Source organism: Ciona intestinalis, unplaced genomic scaffold (genome assembly GCF_000224145.3).
Source record: "Ciona intestinalis unplaced genomic scaffold, KH HT000124.2, whole genome shotgun sequence".
NCBI lineage: Eukaryota > Metazoa > Chordata > Ascidiacea > Phlebobranchia > Cionidae > Ciona > Ciona intestinalis.
In genome coordinates this window covers 201,416-222,801 of record NW_004190446.2, presented here as the reverse complement: position 1 = coordinate 222,801, position 21,386 = coordinate 201,416, and the positions used below count along the sequence as shown (strand labels likewise).

Sequence of the window (21,386 nt, the reverse complement as noted above, 5' to 3'; positions counted from 1 at the left end):
TTTACCTTCGATGTTGTTCTTTGTTCCAAATAAATCCAGCAAAAATCATCACACCAGCCATACCAACACTACCTTTAAGTATTGTAGCTGGCAACCCCTTCGCTTTAAGTTGAAGCGGTCCCATCTGTATTTTTAAATTCTGTGATCTCATTTTTGTTTTACCACTGAGTACTAAATAAATATTAATTCTGAAAAACAAACAAAAATGGCAACATACAAATTGGTGCTAGAAGTATTATTATTTTAAAGAATTGTTATTTCATAAACAAAGAACCACACTTATTAATTGGTATAAACATTTAGTCTATTTTTAAAGTTATTTTTGTTTCCAGTTAAGCTAAGCTTCTAGTTATCAGGCATGCATCAAATTTAATTCAAGGTAGAACTTTTTATACAGTTTGTTTATTTCTTGACTTCATTTTCAAAAAAACGTTTCACATCATTGATTATCTGAGACTTTATTGCCCATTTCTTTTCCATTTGGTACAATGTTCCAGTCCAGATAGTACCACTGATAAGTAAGCTCAGGATAATTGCGGGTGCCCCTTTTGCTTTTACCGATCCAGCTTTGAAGAAGAAAGAGGAATCCGAAATTCTTTTTTGAATGCGACGTTTGCGTTCAAGAAGCATATTTGTGTTATTAATATGCGGCGGTGAAAGTAGCAAATCATGCAGGTTACTGGTGCCGTTGTACCAAAAACATATTTTAATACAATAAAAATAACTTTTGACTTGCTGAAGCCGTAAAACAGTAGTTTTAAATTAAGGTACAACAAAATATTCATACAATATAAAATATTTGATGCGGATTCTAACACTTTTTATATCGAGTTTTAATATAGTAGGTTTACCAGCATAAAATCAAACTGCACTCAAATATTTGTGCATTCAATGCTATGAGAAATTATTTTGAACCACTCACATCGTTATGGCTAAAACTAATCTGCTTCTTTAACCAGGTATATGCCTTATGTAGGCTACAGAGAAACATTTTTTTGTTTTGTATTCATAACTTCCGATAAAATCAAAGAACCACTTACGATGCGTTGGCTGAAGCTCCACTTTTGAAACCAAGCTTACACCTTAAATACAGAGAAATTTTTTGTTTCCTGTGTTCATAACTTTAGTCATAACTAAAGAGAATCCGAACAAGTCAAAGAAAACTTTTTTTCCAGAATCATAGAACAATACTTGGCTTCATATGAAAACAAGCAAAACACATATCTATAACAGTGACCAAAGTCATTTGTTATCGAAGGTTTTACTTTTTTTGTTACTAATTAAATTCCTAGATTTGTGTATTAAAGTTTATTGTATGCAAATCTTCATTATGTTTGTTTTTTAAAACAATTCTGAAAAAATTCTATACCAGTACTGTGGCTCCATGAATACAGAATTAGATTGTAACCACAGGATATTGGGTTCTAGGCCTGCTACCATGGTGGGCGGGACCAAATAGATTTTCCAAATTGCCAGTGATAATAAAACAATAATCACCTACAAAGTTACATACATGGTAACTCGTAAGCAGGTACGAAGCATAGGCTATATAACAAAACCCCAAAATAACAAAAAGGAGTATAACAAAATAGAGTTTTAATATAGTAGGTTTACCAGCATAAAATCAAACTGCACTCAAATATTTATGCATTCAATGCTATGAGAAATTATTTTGAACCACTCACATCGTTATGGCTAAAACTAATCTGCTTCTTTAACCAGGTATATGCCTTATGTAGGCTACAGAGAAACATTTTTTTGTTTTGTATTCATAACTTCCGATAAAATCAAAGAACCACTTACGATGCGTTGGCTGAAGCTCCACTTTTGAAACCAAGCTTACACCTTAAATACAGAGAAACTTTTTGTTTCCTGTGTTCATAACTTTAGATTTCCTGTGTTCATAACTTTATAAAGAGAAGCCGAACAAGTCAAAGAAATGGAACTTTTTTTCCAGAATCATAGAACAATACTTGGCTTCATATGAAAACAATAGATTTTCCAAATTGCCAGCTATAATAAAACAATAATCACCCACAAAGTTACATACATGGTAACTCGTAAGCAGGTATGAAGCATAGGCTATATAACAAAACCCCCGTCTTTATTATTTTTCAAATTTGTAACTTCTACCTAGGTAATAATTAAAACTGCTCTATTGAATTGAGACTTTCTATTTCTTAACCCTATGTTTCAATTAATTCTCCACTCTGCCCATATTATGATAAAAGTCTGTCTTGGTTACAGTAAAAATATTTTTTGATCATACACCCGAAAACAGTGGCTAACAATAGCACGATATTGCGACACAAGTCATTGTTATGCTACCCAGGCTTTTAGAATATTGAAAGGCATCAATATCATATATTAAACTTTTATTTTCAGTTTTAAATAATATTATTCTGCTTTACAAGTTCAGTCAATAGGAAAGTCTATGAAGGCAAGCAATGTTTGTTTAAATATTCATTTCTTACAACAATATTGTTTATTCTTTATTGAACTCCACAATAACATTGTGTCTGCTTTTCTACTTCTGGTAATTGTTGACTTACTGCTTTTAATTCCACTTTCTTCCTGCAAGACAATGTTTACATAATTACTTTTACACATCGATATTTAAAATTGGGTGAAATATTTTAACATACAGATCCTTAAGCTATAAACAAGGACATTTAACCCCCACAACATGTTAGGAGATGCAATAAAACAGGTTTTTTAATAAAATAATGTTGCAATTTATTTAATAGCAGGTTTTATTCTCTTTTATGCAAATAAGCTTTAAAAATACAAATTATACAGATTTTGAAATTGCCCTTTATATAATATTGCAAAACATTTGGGGGTTTTATGTTGGTACTCCATATACAGGTGGATTGTATATTGACTTTAATTAAGGTGGGTGGGTTTATATGCTTTGCAAATGTTAATTTCTTACTGTCATAAACACTCATGTGGCCACAAATAGAACTGGTTACCCCACGTTACGTACATAGAAGGCTATGTTTTAGGATTTAAGGTTTAACCATAGTTTCCGGAACTATTTGAAGCAATTGTATTTATTAAAATTTACATTGAATTAAAGACTAATTAATTTACCAAGCAAACAAATTAAAAGGCAAAATTTTATTGCAACCTAGGTTTAAAGTGACTCGCAACTACCAAACCCTGTTGCTGTAAATTTAACAATTGTTCAGTGGGTCAAGTATTGCTTGTTTAGTTTGCAAGCTGTTCTAACTACAGGTTTAACTGGTTTACCCCACCAAAAGTTATACATTTAGTAAGCTTTGGGTTTGAGGGGCTAATATTTATTATGTTACTTTAGACTTTTAATAGAACAACCAACTACACAAACTTAATCATCTAGAACAGATCTGTATTATCCTTACTAGCAAAATTGCACCCCAACAAAGAATCTTTTCCATTTAATAATTTCATTTATTTTCCATTTTTAATAACACAAAATATAAATTACACTAAAAGACCAAAATTTACTTTTATATTTAGAAATATGGAGAGAAAGCTTGAAGCAAGCAATAAGCATCGCAAAGCAGTTTAAATCCACAACCAGATTTCCCATTGTTGCAGCAACCGGGATCGGAATATTCGGAACTTGAATCAGACTCATCTCCAGAACCACTTCCGGATCCAGATCCAGAACCGGATCCACTCTCCGATCTTCTCTTCCTGCTAGCAGCATCATCTTCATCTCCACTTCCGGACCCAGAACCGGATCCACTCTCCGATCTTCTCTTCCTGCTAGCAGCATCATCTTCATCTCCACTTCCAGATCCCGAACCGGATCCGGATCCACTCTCCGATCTTCTCTTCCTGCTAGCAGCATCATCTTCATCTCCACTTCCAGATCCCGAACCGGATCCACTCTCCGATCTTCTTTTCCTGCTAGCAGCATCATCTTCATCTCCACTTCCAGATCCCGAACCGGATCCACTCTCCGATCTTCTCTTTCTGCTAGCAGCATCATTTTCATCTCCACTTCCAGATCCCGAACCGGATCCGGATCCACTCTCCGATCTTCTCTTTCTGCTAGCAGCATCATCTTCATCTCCACTTCCAGATCCCGAACCGGATCCACTCTCCGATCTTCTCTTTCTGCTAGCAGCATCATCTTCATCTCCACTTCCAGATCCCGAACCGGATCCACTCTCCGATCTTCTCTTCCTGCTAGCCGCATCCGCTCCCAGATTCTGTTTCGTTGTGATGGGCGCTACAATAACAAGTACAGTAAAAACTTGTCTTCACAATCTGCATCTTGTTCTCCATCACAGCAACAATGGTGTTCGTGATCGTCATGGTCTTCCTCTTCTTCCTCAGAGGAATGAAAACTAAATTGATTGCAATCTCCATCCCCGCTACCGGAGCCAGAGTGGTCTTCTGATCTTCTTTTTCTGCTCACCCCATCGCCACTTCCAGATCCTGATCCGCTCTCTTCCTCTTCAGAGGATCGCTTGTTCCTCAGGCTCGCTGCCTGTGATGTTATCTTTTCTAAAATAATAAGTTGAAGTTAGTTTACATTGAGAAATTGCAGTATGTTGATAAAGTGTTTTAACAGATGAATGTAAGGTTTTTATCCTCGCATGGCGGGACAGCGACAGTTGGTATAACGCAGGCGTTCTGTAGCCTATCAAAACACCTCATGCAAGAGTTGCCACGTGTGTAACTTATTTATCTTCCCTCGACGGGACAGTCGTTTTAACAGTTGTTTTGTTTCATATACCTCGTGCCCGCTTACGAGTTACCACCAAGTAGCCAATGTTACTTTGTGGGTAAATATTCTTCAGGGGGGATTTTTTTACGTGTGGCTGATAATTTGGACAACCCATTAGTGACCACTGGGATTGAGAAATTGCCGTTGAGTGTCTTGCCCTATGACACACACTTCCACAGTGGTAGCAGCGAAGAGCCTTCAACCAGTCACCTCTGGGTTCGAGGCAGGCGTGCTAACCAACTGTGCTACGGCGCCGCACGTATGTAGATTTTTCGCCAAATGGTGGCAGCATCGAGCCTTGACCACAATAAGACACCACAAACCCAACTACCAGTCTGTTACAACTCACCAATTAGCTGCTCGGATTCGCACCACGTGACACAAAGGACGATTATGAGGCAAGCGATGACGTAAGTCTTCATGACGTTTTTCTAAATTTATGTAAATTAATATTAGTTTAGCGATACCAAAATGTTGCATGCACATTGTTTACTTGTGCATATTAAAAGCGCTATTTGTCAATCATATTAATTGCTTGTTGTTTACGCACATGGAACGTTTCAGTTTCACAAGCTTGGTAATTAATACTATACATAACACTTCGCGAGAAATGTTTCAGATATTACGTTTCACGCTTGCTATATGTAGTAGGCTCGTGGTGTATTTGGTCGTGCCTGTGCTTGGGTGAATGAATGTAACTTATTTATCCTCGCATGGCGGGCAACCACAGTCATTATAACAAGGGTGTTCTGTTTCATACACCTCGTGCCCGCTTACAAGTTACCACGTATGTAACCTATTTATCCTCGCACGGCGGGGCAACAACAGTCGTTATAACACAGGTGTTCTGTTTCACACACCTCGTGCCAGCTTACGTGACGAGACAACGTCATTAAAAATTGTGGCAGTTAAAGACGGGACACATTTTTATTTTATTTTCTCGTCCCTTTTGGTAGTTAACAAAAAACATTTAAATAATTATAAAACCGTATCCTCACGACTCCCATAGATCGTCGTTAATTGTTTAAAACACGATCATGATATTTAAATGTTATGTGTTAATTGTGTCCCATCTTTCCCCACCCTACTATAATACAGTAAGGTGGGGGTAGACGGGACACATTTTACCTCTATTTTCTCGCCCCGTTTAGTAGTAAACAAAGAACATTCAAGAAATTATAAAACTATACGGCCATGACTCCCATTGACCGTTGTTATTTGTTTAAAACACGATCAGGATATTTAGATATTATGTGCTAAAGGTGTCCCATCTTCCCCCACCCTACTATATATAATTTTATAAATTCTATATGCGGTAGGTTAGAAACAAGGTATAGTAGGATGGGGAAGATGGGACACCTTTGGTGCATAATATCCGAATATCCTGATCGTGTTTTAAACAGTTAACAACGGTCTATGGTAGTCTCAAGCATATAGTTTTATAATTCTTTGAAAGTTCCTTGTTTACTACCACATAGGACGAGAAAATAGAGTTAAAATGTGTCCCAACTTCCCCCACCCGACTATACGTTAAAGGACCCTAGATTTATAGGAGGGAGTTGATCCATTAGCTTAATGCGTATGGATGGCCTATATAATAAGCCTATACAATAAGATACAAAGACTTACCCTTGAAGCGGCAAACGTTGAGAATTCTCGCAGAAGTAAGATGGACACACTCTTATTGGGTTCATGGCGTTTATATAATGCAGGCCCCACCCTAGCTTGCGAAAAAAATCTGTCTTAATTTTGGATTAAACTTTTCAGCTTAGCGCAATGTGTAAGTTGCGAAACCGGTTTTCAAGAACTGGGTCGCTTAACCGGTGTGTCTTGTCCCATTAACATATTGCATATACGTGGCAATGTAGGTGCTTGGGTTAAAGTAATCGCTTAACCTGAAAATAAGGTTGCGTTGGCCAAAATATATAGTAGGTTGGGGAAGATGGGACATCTTCAGCACGTAATATCCAAATATCATGTGTTTTAAACAATTATTAACGGTCTAAGAAAGTCGTAAGGATATGGTTTTATAATTCTTAGCTTTTTGTTTACTAATAAATCGGACAAGAAAATGAAATTAAAAGGTGTCCCATCTCCCCCCCCCCCCCTTCTATACCTCACTGTATTCTCGCGTGACCGGAAAATGACGGTCGTTATAACACAGGTGTTCAATCACTTTATACCAGCTTACGAGTTACCATGTATGTTACTTTGTGGGTGATTTTTTTATTGAATTTTTTTTGTAGACCATGGGTGATAATTTGGAAAACTCTTTAGTGACCACTGCGTTAGGTCAATAACTGTCAAAATTTTTGCTACGTCCATACGTCCACAACTATAGCGGCGACGAGCCTCGATCCCATTACCTCTGGGGTTGGAGGCAGGCGCGCTACCCACGTTGCCACGGCGCAGGACTCTCCGCATGTTAAGTCTGTAATTTGCAAGCGGGCGTGCCCAACAGGTTTAACTGGTTTACCAACACTGTAGATGCAGTAGGTTATGTTCTGGGACGTTGGGTTTAACCTACATTGATAAGACCTTGCTTTCGGTAGTATAAGTTAAACAATCAAATTTATTAAAATTTTCGAAGCAATTATATTTATTATAATCTGGTTTTAAAGTGGCGTAGCAACAACTGCAAAGCCGTTCATTAGTATTAACTGTCGAACCTCATACGACTGTCGTTTTTACTACAAATTTATTAAAAAATTGGGTGTAAAATTATAAAAAACGAGTAAAAAACAAAACATTAGTATGTTTTCTTTCAAACGGCGATCCCATCTCTTCGAATATGATAGCAAAGATCAAATTAAACAATATAAGGAGAACAGGGTTAGCTGCAAAACTTATCGATCGTCGTTTTTATTTAAGCTTTAGCATATTAGTTCAAAGTGATCTAATTTTTTTTAAAAATCTGCTGTCTTGTTTAATCGATAATGATCTTGAGTTAAACATTTGAGATTTGCGAGTCGGTAAAACGTCAAGCAGTTTCAATTAGAAGGCTCTGTTTCGAAATTATAATAAATTTTTTGGCACATCTTATTGAAAAACCAGTTTTTTTGTCAAACATAAATAAACGCTGACAATCCGCCGGGTCCGTGACGAAACAGACGGGGATTATGATTCAGCAAGTTCTTGTGAAAATGAATTCTTGCGGTTTTAGTTAAATTGATTTGTTTGACATCGGTTAATAAAATTAGCCTTTGGTGTTTATGTATGTTTATGTATGTTATACAGAGCTGTTTACACGGTCTCTTAATCAAAACCGTTGGTTGCTTGCAAGTTGAAATAATTTTCGGGATAATTTAGAGTAAGGGGCAACTGTGGCCAAAATTTTTATATTTTAAGACGCACTGTAGAACCCCACCTTTATAAACTATTCGGCGCCGTGGCAAAGTGGTTAGCGCGCCTGAATCCCAACGACCCCAAACAGCGATGTTAATTATTGAAAACACGATCAGGGAATGTGGGATTACGTACTGACTGTATCCCATCTTACCCCACGGCACTACATACAGTTTGTAACCTGTACGCGAGTTCCAGGCTTCTGTCCAAATCCTGTGCCCCACCTTGAAAATGTAATTTAGGTTTACCGAGATTTATCTTATCCGAAATTCTACAAGTTTAATCTGGTGTGGTTTATACTGTGGCCCGCCCTCGGGTAACGAAGCCCGTAACACAGTTTTGTAGCTTAATGGGTTCCCGCGGGAAACCAGGTCAGTGTATTGCCCGCCCACGCAAATTACTAACATATTCTTGCGTGTTTTTTCTGCTAATCTTCAACCAGGTCTACAATTTATTCCCTACACAGCCATGAAAGTATGTTAAATTAATGGGTTGAAGTTGCTTATTTAGGAGCGGGGCAAAGAAGTCGTTGTAACACCTGTGTTTCATACAAGTTCTGTCCACTTTCGAGTTACCACGTAACTTTGTGGATGAACATTTTTCCGTATGGTTACATATTAAGCCAACCTAATGAGGTTAACTGGGTTAAAGAAATTACCATTAGGTGTCTTGTACGAATGCACATACGGTCACAGTAGAATAAAATGGCCAGCTCGTCAGCACGCTTTTAGTGTCAGTGGTGTAAACCCCGCTTAAATAAAAATTAATTTGACATCTAAGTTTATAGTTTCTATTTAATCAGTCACCTATAACATCGGGGAGTCCCCCTTTGAATTTGGCAATTTGTAAAAAATGTTATTTTTTGTTGATTATTTTAAAGTTATTTGTAAATAAATACACTATAATATTATGTATCAATTTACTCTAAGTGTAGTATATATGTGCATAGACTTATTTTATAGTTCTTAAAAGTAAGAGGTCAATGAAAAACTGCCACGCTTTTTAACCGACACCCTTTCCCACCCATAGCGAGGTTTCAAAACCTATTGTTTTGTTGTTGATTCCTTTCTCTTCGTTCCTAAATAATATGATCCTCGTTTTCGACAAGATAAATAAAATTATGTCATGTCCAGTTGATAGTTTCAAAATAAGGTTAAGTATAATGAGACGAAACATTGGTACAGTCATTCTGCTGGTTCTGTTGATAACATCATTTGTCTTTTATTACGTCGCTGTTTCTGTTCAAGATGACCGCAGGTTGCAGAAGATACGGGTTCAAAACTCACTTAAGGTACAAGTGAAAAGTGTGTTAATGGAGGCACAGAAGCAAATGGGAAATAACTTCATTGAGAATATGAGTAAGTATAAGGGTGGCTTGGTTTGTGTGAGTTCTTTATAACTGGTTTTTGTTGGTAACTATAAAAGTGACTTATCAATGGTTGCCATTGCCACTACTATCATGCCCACATTGAGTTGCTAAAGATATCTGATATGAAAACAAGATGCGCCAGTTTCTTATCTTTAATTGGTCTGTGTTACTATTTGTATCCAGATTATTCACATGGGGTATTGTGATAGATTCAAGGGCTTGTATGCATAAACTGCATAACAATATTAGGTGCCTACCATTGCATTGAAATACACAACTTTCATCCAGGTATGATCCACACAGAAGAAGAACAAGAGGCGTACATGCAAGGATATAAATCCCATGCATTCAATCAACTTGTCAGTGATAGAATTGGAATCCAGCCTCGAACAATACCGGATACAAGACAACCAGAGTATGAGATCTATAATATTAAAGTCAAGTTTAATATAACACTAATAATATGTTTCAAATCAATTTAGTCTTTTTTCTGCTGCTTTTTTTACAAGGCATGACATAATTCTCAAGAAATGATTTTGTAGGTCATTAAACTAACAGAAATAAATAAATTTTCTTAAAACTAAAATATTAAAATATATATAACCTACCAAAGTCTTGCTTCATGCCACTTAACAGCCTAGATTTTAAATGTTTTTTTATGCCAATTTTTTGCACTATTTGCCACTTGTTATTAATAGCATCATAATACCTTCATGCTGTTCAGATGCATCGGTGTCAATGAAGACATGACGCAACACCAAGTGTCAATCATCATATGTTATTATGGGGAAGCATTGTCAGTGTTAATGCGAACCATCAGCTCAATATTTAAGCGAACTCCGCCTTCATTGTTGAAGGAAATCATTGTAGTTGACGACGGATCAACCGATAAAGGTATTAAATGTAATGTTGTTGTACTTAGTTAAAGCACCTTGGGCGGTGAATTAGGCCAAATTTGGTTCAAAATACGCATCGCACACTAGTTGCTGACAAAGCATTGTAGGGAAAACCACTTTGAACTTGTGTTTTTTAAATTTACGACCAAAATCTTGTTTTTAATCATCTACTAAGATATATTGGGCTTAATGGGCTATTTCAATTCAGTAGGCTTACTTAGTTAGATAGAACTTTTTAAGATAGATTCAATTTTTCATAATATTCCATAACACAAGTCTTCTTCCACCAGAAACACTAACAGAAATTGAAAGATTGGTCGCCAAGTTTTACCTCGAGTCGAAACTACACGGGTTACGTTCGAAGAGTCAACTTGGTTTAATACGAGCTCGTATGTTCGGGGCACGATATGCTACAGGTGGTTATTGTAAACGTATGTTTCACATTTTAGCATAAATGCATATTTGTTATTACTGCTTAGGGCGACATCATATTTTTTTTCCAACGTTTCATTCTTTCCCTCAAAAAGCTTTTAGTGAAAAGAAGTTATTGTATTATTTTTTATATAATAGCATGAATCTATATGAGTTAAGCTTGTAGTGCCTGGATGGTATAACCCCCAGCCTCTGAAAAGGATGTGACATGTGACATCATATATTTTGCACATAAGCTTTAGGTTTAAAATAGCTTTTGTGTGGTAACTAGTGTGTGGGCACGAGGTGTATGAATCAGAATACCTGTAACATGTTACACTCATCATACATTAAACAACACAACATTATTCAAACATGATTTATGATCTCCATGTCACAATATATGATTTCTATGTACAGGTGATGTTCTAATATTCCTTGATTCTCATTGTGAGGTCAACAATGGTTGGATTGAACCTTTGTTGAATGAAATCGATCGAAGTAACAGGTTTGTGGCTTGACGGTGAGCATGAGGTGTATACAAGACACCCATGTTATAAATTAACAGCGAGCGGAAGGTGTAAACAACCCGAAGACCTTATGTGTCTGGTGTATAAAATACATGTTATAGCTTGAGGTTATAACACATACCATATCATTATGAGAATTATAATGACCACCTATATACTTAATAGTAATCCATTGAATATTCCATACAAGTGAAGTCGTACAGTGAGGCATGTAAAAGGACCTTGGATTTAACCCAGAGTTGCCCATTACCTCAAACAAAGAGCATAAGGTGTATGACCACCCAAACACATTATATATTTGGACAAATGTTTTACATTCCAGGACATCGGTCGTGAGCCCGATAGTTGACACCATCAACCCCGATACGTTCGAATATGAAGCCTCACAATTAATGAGGGGCGGATTTAACTGGGGGTTGCATTTTGCGTGGGAGGCGTTACCAAAGCCATGGAAGGTGGGGGTTCTTTATATTTTGACTTGTTAAAGACGTCGCATTAGTTCTCACTATAAAACATATGTATATATTTTATTTATTTTGTCAAATGCAATAGCAAAAATTAGGTAAAATAGTGAAGTGAAGGGAATTGCCCCAAAACGACATTTGTTAAAAAAGGCTACGAGTAAAATATACTCAAGGAAAATGTCAAATTATTAGTGTGGCAGCTAAATTTAACGAATGTTTGTTTCATTTACTTTACTAAGGGTGTCTCTAAAATACACGCGAACAACCACATGCGAACATGACCGGTGTTACTTACCAAGAAAACTGTTTTCTACCAATGAACCTCGTGGCCCCCATATCCCTATAACCCCATAACCCCTTCCAGTTGATAAAAAAGAAGCACCCAGCCAGCAACCGTGTTTGCACGTATTTTAAAACACCGTTTTATATTAAAGATTTTTATCCCAGGACCCCACCATAGCTTACCCCACCCCTACAATATCGGGAGGATTGTTCGCCGTAAACAGAGATTTCTTCTTCTCGCTGGGTAAGTTTTGCCGCATAGAACTTGACCTAAAGATGGCGGGTTCAAAGCTCGTTGCTGCTACCACTGTGGTGGTGTCTTTGGGCAAGACACTTAACAACAATTGCTCAAACCCAGTGATTTGGTTGTCCAAATTTTCAGTCGTAGAGAAAAACGCATTAAAACCAACCTAAAAATGCCCTGCCGAAAGTGGTTATGATCACATCAATATTGAGCATTGAACCCAGTAACTTGGTCTTGGAACAATGTTCAGTAAATGTCAAAGACAGATATGCCTTTAATGGTGGCAGTACCGAGCATTGAACCCAGTACCCTAACATTAAGTGCCATGGTGCAGACTTTAAACTAAACCATCACCCACCAGGGGGATATGATGAAGGCATGGAGGAATGGGGAGCCGAGAATCTCGAATTATCGTTCCGAACATGGATGTGTGGAGGAGAGATGATGATCGCTCCTTGTTCAAGGGTTGGTCATGTGTTTAGGAGAAGAAGACCGTATGGTGGGGGGAATAATGCTGCGCTTACTAACTCCGTGAGTGCTTGTAATATATGGGTTTATGTAGGAGGTTCAACTCTGATCTTATTGTGTCTGTAATAAGGCATCAAGTCCCAACTGCAATAAAGAGATGTCTGTATTTGTGTGTAGATGATATTGATTATTAATGCAGGAAAAAATGGCCGGAAACGACAATAGGTATAACCTAATACACCTCTTGTCTGCTTACAAGTTACCATGTATGTGACATTGTGGGTGATTGTTTTCATGTATGTCGAACAATCTGGACAACCCATTAGTGATCTTACGGTTAGAATTATTGTTGTATTTGCTGATAACGAATAAAACTTCCAGTTACAATATAAATAACCACATTTTTCAACCACAGGTTCGCTTAGCAAAGGTTTGGCTCGACGGTTTCATCAAACATTTCTACTCTGTACGAGCGTACGCGAAGCAATTGTCGCCCGATAATTTATCTGAAAGAATAAAGTTAAGAGAGAAGTTGAATTGTAAAAGTTTTAAATGGTAAGCTTGTGAGAAATATGTTTTATTTTTACCTTAAAAATTATGCTTGAATTATATATTTTGGCTCTGCTTTTATGTCTAGACATCTAAAAGCAAAGTAAACGCTGTTTTATGTGTAAACTGTGTTGCTCAACTATATCCAATATTTACTTCATGCTCCTCCAAAGTTACATCTCAAAACGACATGGCACTTACATTTATAAAACTAATACCGGTATTAAAAACAGATTTGATGATTCAGTTCTAAACATCACCCCTTACACTACACATATAAACAGGTATCTATCTGAGGTTTACCCTGAGCTTGGTATTCCTGGTACTCGACCTTCAACCATCAAATATGCTTACCCTGTGCATGAGGTGACCACCATTGCCCATGGACAACTTCGGGTGTCGGACCTTAATATTTGTTTAAGGGGGGATGAGAAGAAAGGCTCACCACTGGTGGCAGTAGAGTGCAAGAAAGATGAACAAGACCTAATATGGAGTTTTAACGATAAAGGTTTCTCATTGCTTTGTAATGCTGATGTCACAATGATAGAATCTGAGTGTAACTTGTTTGATCTCAGGCGACAACAGTCATTATAACACGGGTGTTCTATTTGTAACTTGTTTGATTTCGGGCGACGACAGTCATTATATCACAAGTGTTCTGTTTCATACACCTCGTGCCCGCTTACAAGTTACCACTTATGTAACTTTGTTTGTGATTATGTTTCTGTATGGTAGATAATTTAGACAACCCATCAGTGACCACTTGGTTGGACCGACTGCCGTTACATGTCTTGCCCAAGGACACATACGCCCACAATGGTAGCAGTCATGAGGCTTGAACCTCACATTTTCAGGTTACTTTTAACCACCACCTCAAACCCTTCATTAGTATGCTGTAATGACACAACAATAATCATTGTTCAATCATAACAGGTGAAATAAAGTTTGGTAAGCGAATGTGCCTGGATGGCTCTGTGCTGCCTCGTGTGATGAAATGTGACGGAGGTCGAGGCTTACAAAGATGGACCTTCATAGGCCACAAGGTGGGGGAGTGGAGTTGTTTTGTGGCAATTTTTTCCTTTTTTAGAAAAAAAAGTTAAAAAAAACATTTTTTTCTGACTTTATTTAACATCTAACTATATGCAAAGAACATTAGGTAGGTTTCCTTTTTAATTTTTAGTATTTTTTTATTTGTTTTGTGTGCCGTAGTTTGGCATAACGGTAAAGTTACAAATGTTTGAGTGGTTTTAATGTTTTGAATCAAGGACATCAATGTTTATACAGGTTGGTGGTAAAGTGGAAGGGAAACTTTATAATGTAGCCGTTGGTTTATGTCTTTCAATCAACCAAACCGGGAAAACATTTGAAGCAGTTTTGAAAATATGCGACCAGCCATCTGTGCAAACGTTTGTGTTCAGCAACTAATAACTTCACTGTGCAATCACCTACTTATTGATTTATCATGACTTTATATATGGTTGAGGTCGTGGCACGTTAGGGTATCTTGGATTTAGACCACAGTTGGCCCATTACCCAACCATCCAGGGTGCTACAGCATGGACTTTACCATACAACACCATACACATGTTTTAAACATTTTATTCCAAGCAGCTTAACTAATGCAACATATAGGTTAACTATAGCATATGCACCTTTTATTTCCCTTTAAACACAAATTACATATTAAACAGCCTTTAAATTTAACACATAGTTTTGGATAAAAGGCAATTATTTGACTGTGAACCCCATGCATTACCAAAACTATTGTGATTTTTTTTATAACAAACAGTATAGGCAACCCCCTTCCCACATAGAGCACCAGGTTCAAACCCCGGTTCAGGTACATTAATATAGAACTGTGGTCAGACTTAAACTTTATAGAATGTTATTGCATATTAACTTTAACATCAAGTGTATTTACCTGATATGTAATGATAGACCTTGTGGCACCAGGTTCAAACCCCTGCCCTGGTACTTGTATTGAATTGCACTTTAGCTGTAAAGCATGTACTACTAACCAGCTGTAGCCAATGTTTTTCAACTTAGCTACACAACAGACAAATTACTACACCAGCATTAATTGCACATACTCTGTTAGTCGATAATAGAAACACAAAGCCTTTTTGCTTGATGTGAAATCATTATCGATTGACAGGTTTAGACGTAAAACTCAAAACAAAGACATGGGTATTACATTCTAACCCACAAAGAGCCTTGAATAGGCTTAATGGTGTGGCTGCTTTATGGTTGAGAAACACTGGCTGTATTGTAAAGCTGTAATGTCCCAGGTTCAAGTCCATGTCTTGTGGTTTACACCTCATAATAGGATGGGTTTTAATAACAAGATAATAACCATGACTTTAGACCAGTGGTTCTTAAACTATAAGGTTCACCCACTTAATTGGCTTACAAGTGCTTTAAACATTCGGTAATCGGTTTAGCTATTTTTATATTAAAGTAATTTTTTTATTTTAAAATTGGGTTCTAGTTTTGTTGACATAGTAAATTTGGGTGTACCGGAAAGTTTAGGAACTCCTGGTCCAATAAACATATGTAGCCTATGCTTGCTTAGTTAATTACTTGCCATAAAAGCAATCTTATATTTGTTATATGTTCCTAATACTGTATCACTAATTACCCATTGCTACTCAAGTGATTTCAATTGAAAGCATTTATAATGTCAGATAATCGACCGATATGTTTTAACTTGAAATTAATACGTTACCTTTCATAACTTGATTATAACTGTGCAGTTCTGATTTCGCAAATATTTCACTGCAGTTTATTTTGTTATTCTTCATTTTAGCATCATTTTTTTTCAAAATTTTTTAAGTCTTATTTTTGAACATTTTTGTTAACTGTCATAAATGCTTAAAATGGCATCTAACAAAGTGCAACGGCAGGGCTGAATTTGTAAGACCAGAGCTTCTGTAACTATAAGTTAATTCCAAAGTAAATTAGTTTATTGCAAAAATATTTGCAAATACCGAACCATTCCTTGAAACTTGTAATATTTATTAAGCTTTTAAAACGTTGTTTTGGTTGAAATCCAGTCCTGTCTGTTGCGAACGGATTTTATATTCAAGTGATTTTTATCGTACACACATTTTGTGCACAAGATTTTATTTTACAAACGTTGTAACATTTATCAAAAATGCAAATGAAGATTTTTTGCAAAATACTAAAAATATGAAATAGCACCAACCAAATACACAGTGGGATCATCAACACTTTTGCTGTTTAAACACAATTCAGTGAATTACTTTGATAAACGACACCGATATATTTCAAATGATTGTTTATACAAAACTTGATATTTTCAAAGTTTGTGATGTCGTATTTAATTCAATACATAGACAGGGGGAGGTTTGCAGTCTCGTTCAGAATTCGGATATTTTTTCTCTAAATTTTCTTGAAAGTTTTGATACTTTTGATAATTGTCTCTCATCTCATCTGTTTTAGTGGCATGGAATTTCTCTTTAGTCCCCACATGAATAAGAAAGCCAGGGTTAAGTATTTGAAAGTCCCACCCTGCTACATGCATTTCACATAACTGGCTCACCCTGTTGTACCCATATTGTTTAAATCCTTCGTCAAAACCTGGTGGGTTTTGTGCAACAAAAAAAGGTTCATAAGAGTGTTGCCAAATGACTTCATAAACTGGTTCTATTTCTCCAGTGTTGCCAAATTGAAACCACTTGCTGTAGTTCGTAATGGCTTGGCACCTAGGGCACACAGTGCTGTAAAATGGACGTGCAACACTAGATTGAGACAACTGTGCAAGCGAGTTTTTGTCCAGTGGAAAATTATTTTGATGTTTTTCGAAATATTCTGTTTTCATCTCAAACACAGGGAGAACAAAGGCTGAATTTTCGACTAAATTTTTCTTGTATTTTGCCAAAAATTTTTTTAGTTGTTGGTGTAGATTTTTGCTCGGTATTAAATCCACGTCCAGATGCAAAACAAAACCATTTTGACTTCCAACGTTGCGCAATAAGTTGCTAGGGTACGAAACTTGCGAGTTATAGTTTTCATTTTTATGCTTTCGCAGCAAATTCTTTAATTTCCTGCACGTTTGAACTGGCAAAGTCCCCACACCATTATGGGATGCTTTTAAAGTGTTTAATAAAGAAGAGTGGTTACAATCATCGCGAACAGGGTAAACAAAATGTAACGATACATTTTGGATGTCAAAACACGTCAATAAAATCTTTGAAATGACGTCATAGTCGCCTTTATTACAAACAAACAATGTGTAAGACAATGGTCCCTTCCATGTCTCAAGTAAGTCGGAAAATTGAAGCAAATTATCGACGGTTGAATGCGTCACCAGTGTGACGTCATTGAGATGACGTGACTTTGGGTATGACGTGTTTGAAAGGACAAAATATTTCCCAGATTTGTCTAAAACTTGATCAGGGTTTTGAACAATGTCTCGTTGCTTTAGAACGGATTTTATTTGATATTTTCGAAAAATATTTTGAGAAATAAGCTCTTCTGTTTTTATACAACGTCTTAGACATACTAAAACAGATACAAGCAAGATAACTGACAAAGAAAACCAGTAATTTTGAAGTTGTTTCATGTTAAAACAGAGCGCAGTCATTACAACCAATATTGTATTAGCGTTCGTTCATTACACATGTTCAAAACAGTACAGGTGATTAGCTTGTCTTTAGGCAGTCGGATATTTTCCTAATCTTGATCATTAATTATGTTTTTCTGTTACAAATTTCTATAATCAAAAACAACAACAGCTTGAAAATTAATAATACGGCATTCTCGTAGTAGGGGATTTTTCGATTCGTTACGCTCTAGTAATCTGTAGTTTTAATAAAGTTAATAAGTGTTTATTTTTTGAGAAGTTTAAATCGGTTTTCTTGGTATTCTTAAAAGCTATAAATACTTTAGGCTGTGTCTGCTATAATTTAATCGGTATATATTGTTCCAAAAGGTGTATTCACGCTCTAGCTAAATTTACCAGTTACTTTAAAACGAGAGAACCCAGAAAAAAAGACCAAGATATCTATCGCACGTAACTGTTAAAGCATGACATTACTTTTTTCATTTTGATGAAATTAATTAAGTTCTCTCGTATTTACTTAAACGTTGAGTATGTTTATTTAAAGTTATTTATATAAACTACTATAATTGTCTATAATATTCTGCTACCAATTTTAAATACCTACAGTCGAGTTGCTGAGGGATATTGTCGTGTGTGGATAAGTAGACTTGGTGAAGAATCTCCCCCCCACCTTATTTGCTAACCCCTAACCACCAACCCCTAACCGCCAAATCATCAACACCTAACCTCCTAACCTAGGGGTTGGTGGTTACTGGTTAGTGGTTAGCAAATAAGGTGTGTGGGGGGGAAGATGCTTCACTAGCACCGTAGACTTTTATGTAAAAATGCTTGTTGGACTGTCTTTTTATCTAACGTATCGTTTATATTTTTCCACTGTTTATATAGGTACAATGATAACAGTTTGATCTACCATGGCTTTGAAAGTTTTTGATTTGAAGCTTGTCCTTGGACGTGAACATATCATTGGGGATAAACGGACATGTATTGAGAGCATTGAGACTAACGGTAGAAACGTCTACCTTGGGACTAACGATGGGAACATTCACCATTATTTGCTCAACATTGAAGAAAGCAGGGAATCTAAGACAGTTGAAGCTATCAGGCAAACTGTGAAGCAGATAGGAACCAAGAAGTCAATATCTCAAATATCTGCGGCCCCAGCTTTAAATCACTTGGTGGTAAATTGTGAAGGGAATTTACTTCTGTTGAGTATGTTGGATCTATCTGTTACTAATGTAGCACCTGGAAAGCTGAAGAATATAACCTCATTCTGTGTGAATAGAAGGCCTATGCATCAAAATCCTTTTACTGTTGAAATTTGTGTTGCTTTCAATAAAAAGAGGGTTTTACAAATATACCAGGTCAGCAAAGACAGCAGTACCCTCATGCAAGAGTTGTCGCTACCTGAACAACCAAAGTCTTTTTCCATGGATGGTAAAGCTATATGTGTGGCAACATCAACTACTTACATTATCATTAATTGTGAGACGGGCACAAGACAAGAACTGATGTCAATCGGGGAAGATGGGATGCTTAGTATGGTGTCCCATGTTGGGGTATCAGAGTTCCTTATATCAGCATCTAATGCACTGGGTGTGTTTGTGAGTATAGATGGTACATCTAATAGGCCACCCTTGCAATGGTCTGATGGTGTGTTTAATGTTGCTGTGGCTGAACCTTATCTTACTGCATTAAATGATGAGTTCGTTACAGTCCATAGTTTGTTGGATAATCAACAGAAACAATCCATTCCTTTAAGAGGTGGAAACCTTATAAGGAGTTGTGTGGGTGGTATGATACTGCTATGCACTGCAAAAGATGTAATGGTTCTTATCCCTGTGTCATTGGAAACTCAACTGCAAGGTTTGTTCAACAGTGGTAGTGTAGAAGCCGCGTTGTCTCTTGTGCAAAGCTCAAAAAAACGACTTTCAAAATCAAAGTATGAAACTTTATGGAGCCGTGCTTGTTGTATGGCAGGCTTCATACAGTTGGCTCAGTTTGACTTTGAAGCTGCAAAGCAATATTTCCTGGATGGCTCCATGGATCCACGGGAGTTGATATCATTGTTTCCAGGACTTGTCCCTTCTTCCTCATCTTTTATCCCATCCGTTCCCGCTCTTCATAATTTATCAAACATCCAACAAGTTTGTAGCGATGATAAAAATAAATTAGAGGAATGTAAAACCTTCCTTGCTGCTTATCTGGAAGAACTTTGCAACACTAACACGAAACCTGATGTGTTTTACGCCACGGTGCTTGTTCTCGCACAGTTGGGGAAAAAAGAAACTGTCCAACAGATAATTGAGATGAAAAATGCAGAAAATCAAAGTTTTTTGGAGACTTTGGATCAAAATATTGTTGAAGAGATGGTTTTCAAGTTGAAGGAGGTAAAATGTTTCCATCAACTCGCGCTAGTGCATTTACATAGTGGTGATACGGACGATGCTATGAAAATATGGAAGTCTATTGTGACTTGCGATATTTCCGATGAGTCGTTTCCTGGAGTTGGATTTGTCGTTTCAGAGTTATCGCACCGAGCGATAGATGCTGCCACCCTGTGGAAAAACGCAGAATGGATTTTACAATGCGACCAACACTCGGGGGCGCAGTTGTTCATAGATATCTTCAATAATAACAATGAAAGCTTAAACGTCGACAATGTTGTGAGTTTTCTCCATGAGTTTCCAATCGCTCTCTGTGAATATCTTTACCACCTGGTGATCGTATGTAAAGTACAGAAGGAGAAGCTTCACACACATATTGCTGTAATGTTCCTTGAACAAGTGCTGTCTCTACATAAGTCACAAGAGGATAAAAACTCCCTTGAAGAAGCGAGGAAAAAGTTGCAAGAAATATTAAGGTTTTCAAATCTTTACCGAGTCCATCTGATCCTAAACAAAGTACAGGAGTTTGGGTTATTCGCTGAACAAGTAATCCTGCATAGTAAGCTTGGTGAGCATGACAAAGCATTGGAAATACTCGTGCATAACTTAAGTGATCCACTTGCTGCGAAGAACTACTGCATTGAACAAGGAGAGGGCAATGATAAATTTCGGCAACAACTTTTCCATAGTTTGTTATCCGTTTATTTCTCCGATATATCAGCCACACGAGGCAGTAGTGGGTCCGTCACGGCAGCGATTGATATTTTAAACGAACATCCTGAAGATTTTAACTGGGAGAGCGTTTTACACTTGATCCCCACCCAGTGGTCAGTTTCTTTGATCCGCAACTTCTTGGAACATGTCCTCCGTGATCGCATCCATGGATGCAGGTCAAGGAAGATCGAACGCAGCCTCATAAAGTCTGAGGTCCTCTTCCTCCACAGAGAGCAACATCTTCTCCATTCCCGACCAGTTGTCATTCACGAGAACAGGGTTTGCAATGTTTGCAACCGTACATTATCTGACTCTCCGCTTGCCCGCTACCCTAACGGGGTTGTCATTCATGCTCATTGTTGTAAGAACAAATACGTTTGTCCCGTCACAGGAAAGTTATTCAAAGTATCTGATGACTA

General features: G+C 37.1%; 4 protein-coding genes across 4 annotated transcripts in view; 3 read left to right on the top strand and 1 right to left on the bottom strand.

Annotated features, from left to right (window-relative positions):
- The first annotated feature begins 2,221 nt into the window (after window positions 1-2,221).
- Window positions 2,222-4,500, top strand: LOC113475154 (protein TsetseEP-like). Its single transcript, XM_026838895.1, has 2 exons — window positions 2,222-2,246; window positions 3,539-4,500. Exons 1-2 carry the CDS (start codon window positions 2,222-2,224, stop codon window positions 4,345-4,347), a joined length of 834 nt encoding a protein of 277 aa, XP_026694696.1. The 3' UTR covers window positions 4,348-4,500.
- A 4,710-nt stretch (window positions 4,501-9,210) lies between these two features.
- LOC100182940 (polypeptide N-acetylgalactosaminyltransferase 11-like) lies at window positions 9,211-16,572 on the top strand. Its single transcript, XM_009863381.3, has 12 exons — window positions 9,211-9,429; window positions 9,729-9,855; window positions 10,165-10,334; window positions 10,627-10,752; window positions 11,168-11,255; window positions 11,600-11,732; window positions 12,189-12,267; window positions 12,629-12,798; window positions 13,151-13,290; window positions 13,569-13,792; window positions 14,218-14,327; window positions 14,569-16,572. Exons 1-12 carry the CDS (start codon window positions 9,234-9,236, stop codon window positions 14,707-14,709), a joined length of 1,704 nt encoding a protein of 567 aa, XP_009861683.2. The 5' UTR covers window positions 9,211-9,233; the 3' UTR covers window positions 14,710-16,572.
- On the bottom strand, window positions 16,397-18,058 carry LOC100186927 (beta-1,4-glucuronyltransferase 1). The gene has a single exon (XM_002127748.5). The coding sequence runs from the start codon at window positions 17,888-17,890 to the stop codon at window positions 16,625-16,627; it is 1,266 nt and encodes a 421-aa protein (XP_002127784.1). The 5' UTR covers window positions 17,891-18,058; the 3' UTR covers window positions 16,397-16,624.
- Window positions 18,059-18,754: 696 nt separating this feature from the next.
- LOC100185299 (transforming growth factor-beta receptor-associated protein 1-like) overlaps window positions 18,755-21,386 on the top strand; it is a 6,782-nt gene continuing 4,150 nt past the window's right edge. Inside the window, exon 1 of the mRNA XM_018815993.2 lies at window positions 18,755-21,372. Coding sequence (XP_018671538.1) covers window positions 18,781-21,372 — 2,592 coding nt within the window. The 5' untranslated portion in view covers window positions 18,755-18,780. The remainder of the gene's footprint in view (window positions 21,373-21,386) is intronic.

Coding starts and splice junctions, on each gene's coding strand:
- LOC113475154 (XM_026838895.1), top strand. CDS start 2,222: ATGATAAAAGTCTGTCTTGGTTACA. Junction 2,247..3,538: donor AAAAGTCTGTCTTGGTTACA/GTAAAAATATTT, acceptor GCAAGCAATAAG/CATCGCAAAGCAGTTTAAAT.
- LOC100182940 (XM_009863381.3), top strand. CDS start 9,234: ATGAGACGAAACATTGGTACAGTCATTCTGCTGGTTCTGTTGATAACA. Junction 13,291..13,568: donor AATTGTAAAAGTTTTAAATG/GTAAGCTTGTGA, acceptor ACATATAAACAG/GTATCTATCTGAGGTTTACC. Junction 14,328..14,568: donor GGACCTTCATAGGCCACAAG/GTGGGGGAGTGG, acceptor ATGTTTATACAG/GTTGGTGGTAAAGTGGAAGG.
- LOC100186927 (XM_002127748.5), bottom strand. CDS start 17,890: ATGACTGCGCTCTGTTTTAACATGAAACAACTTCAAAATTACTGGTTT.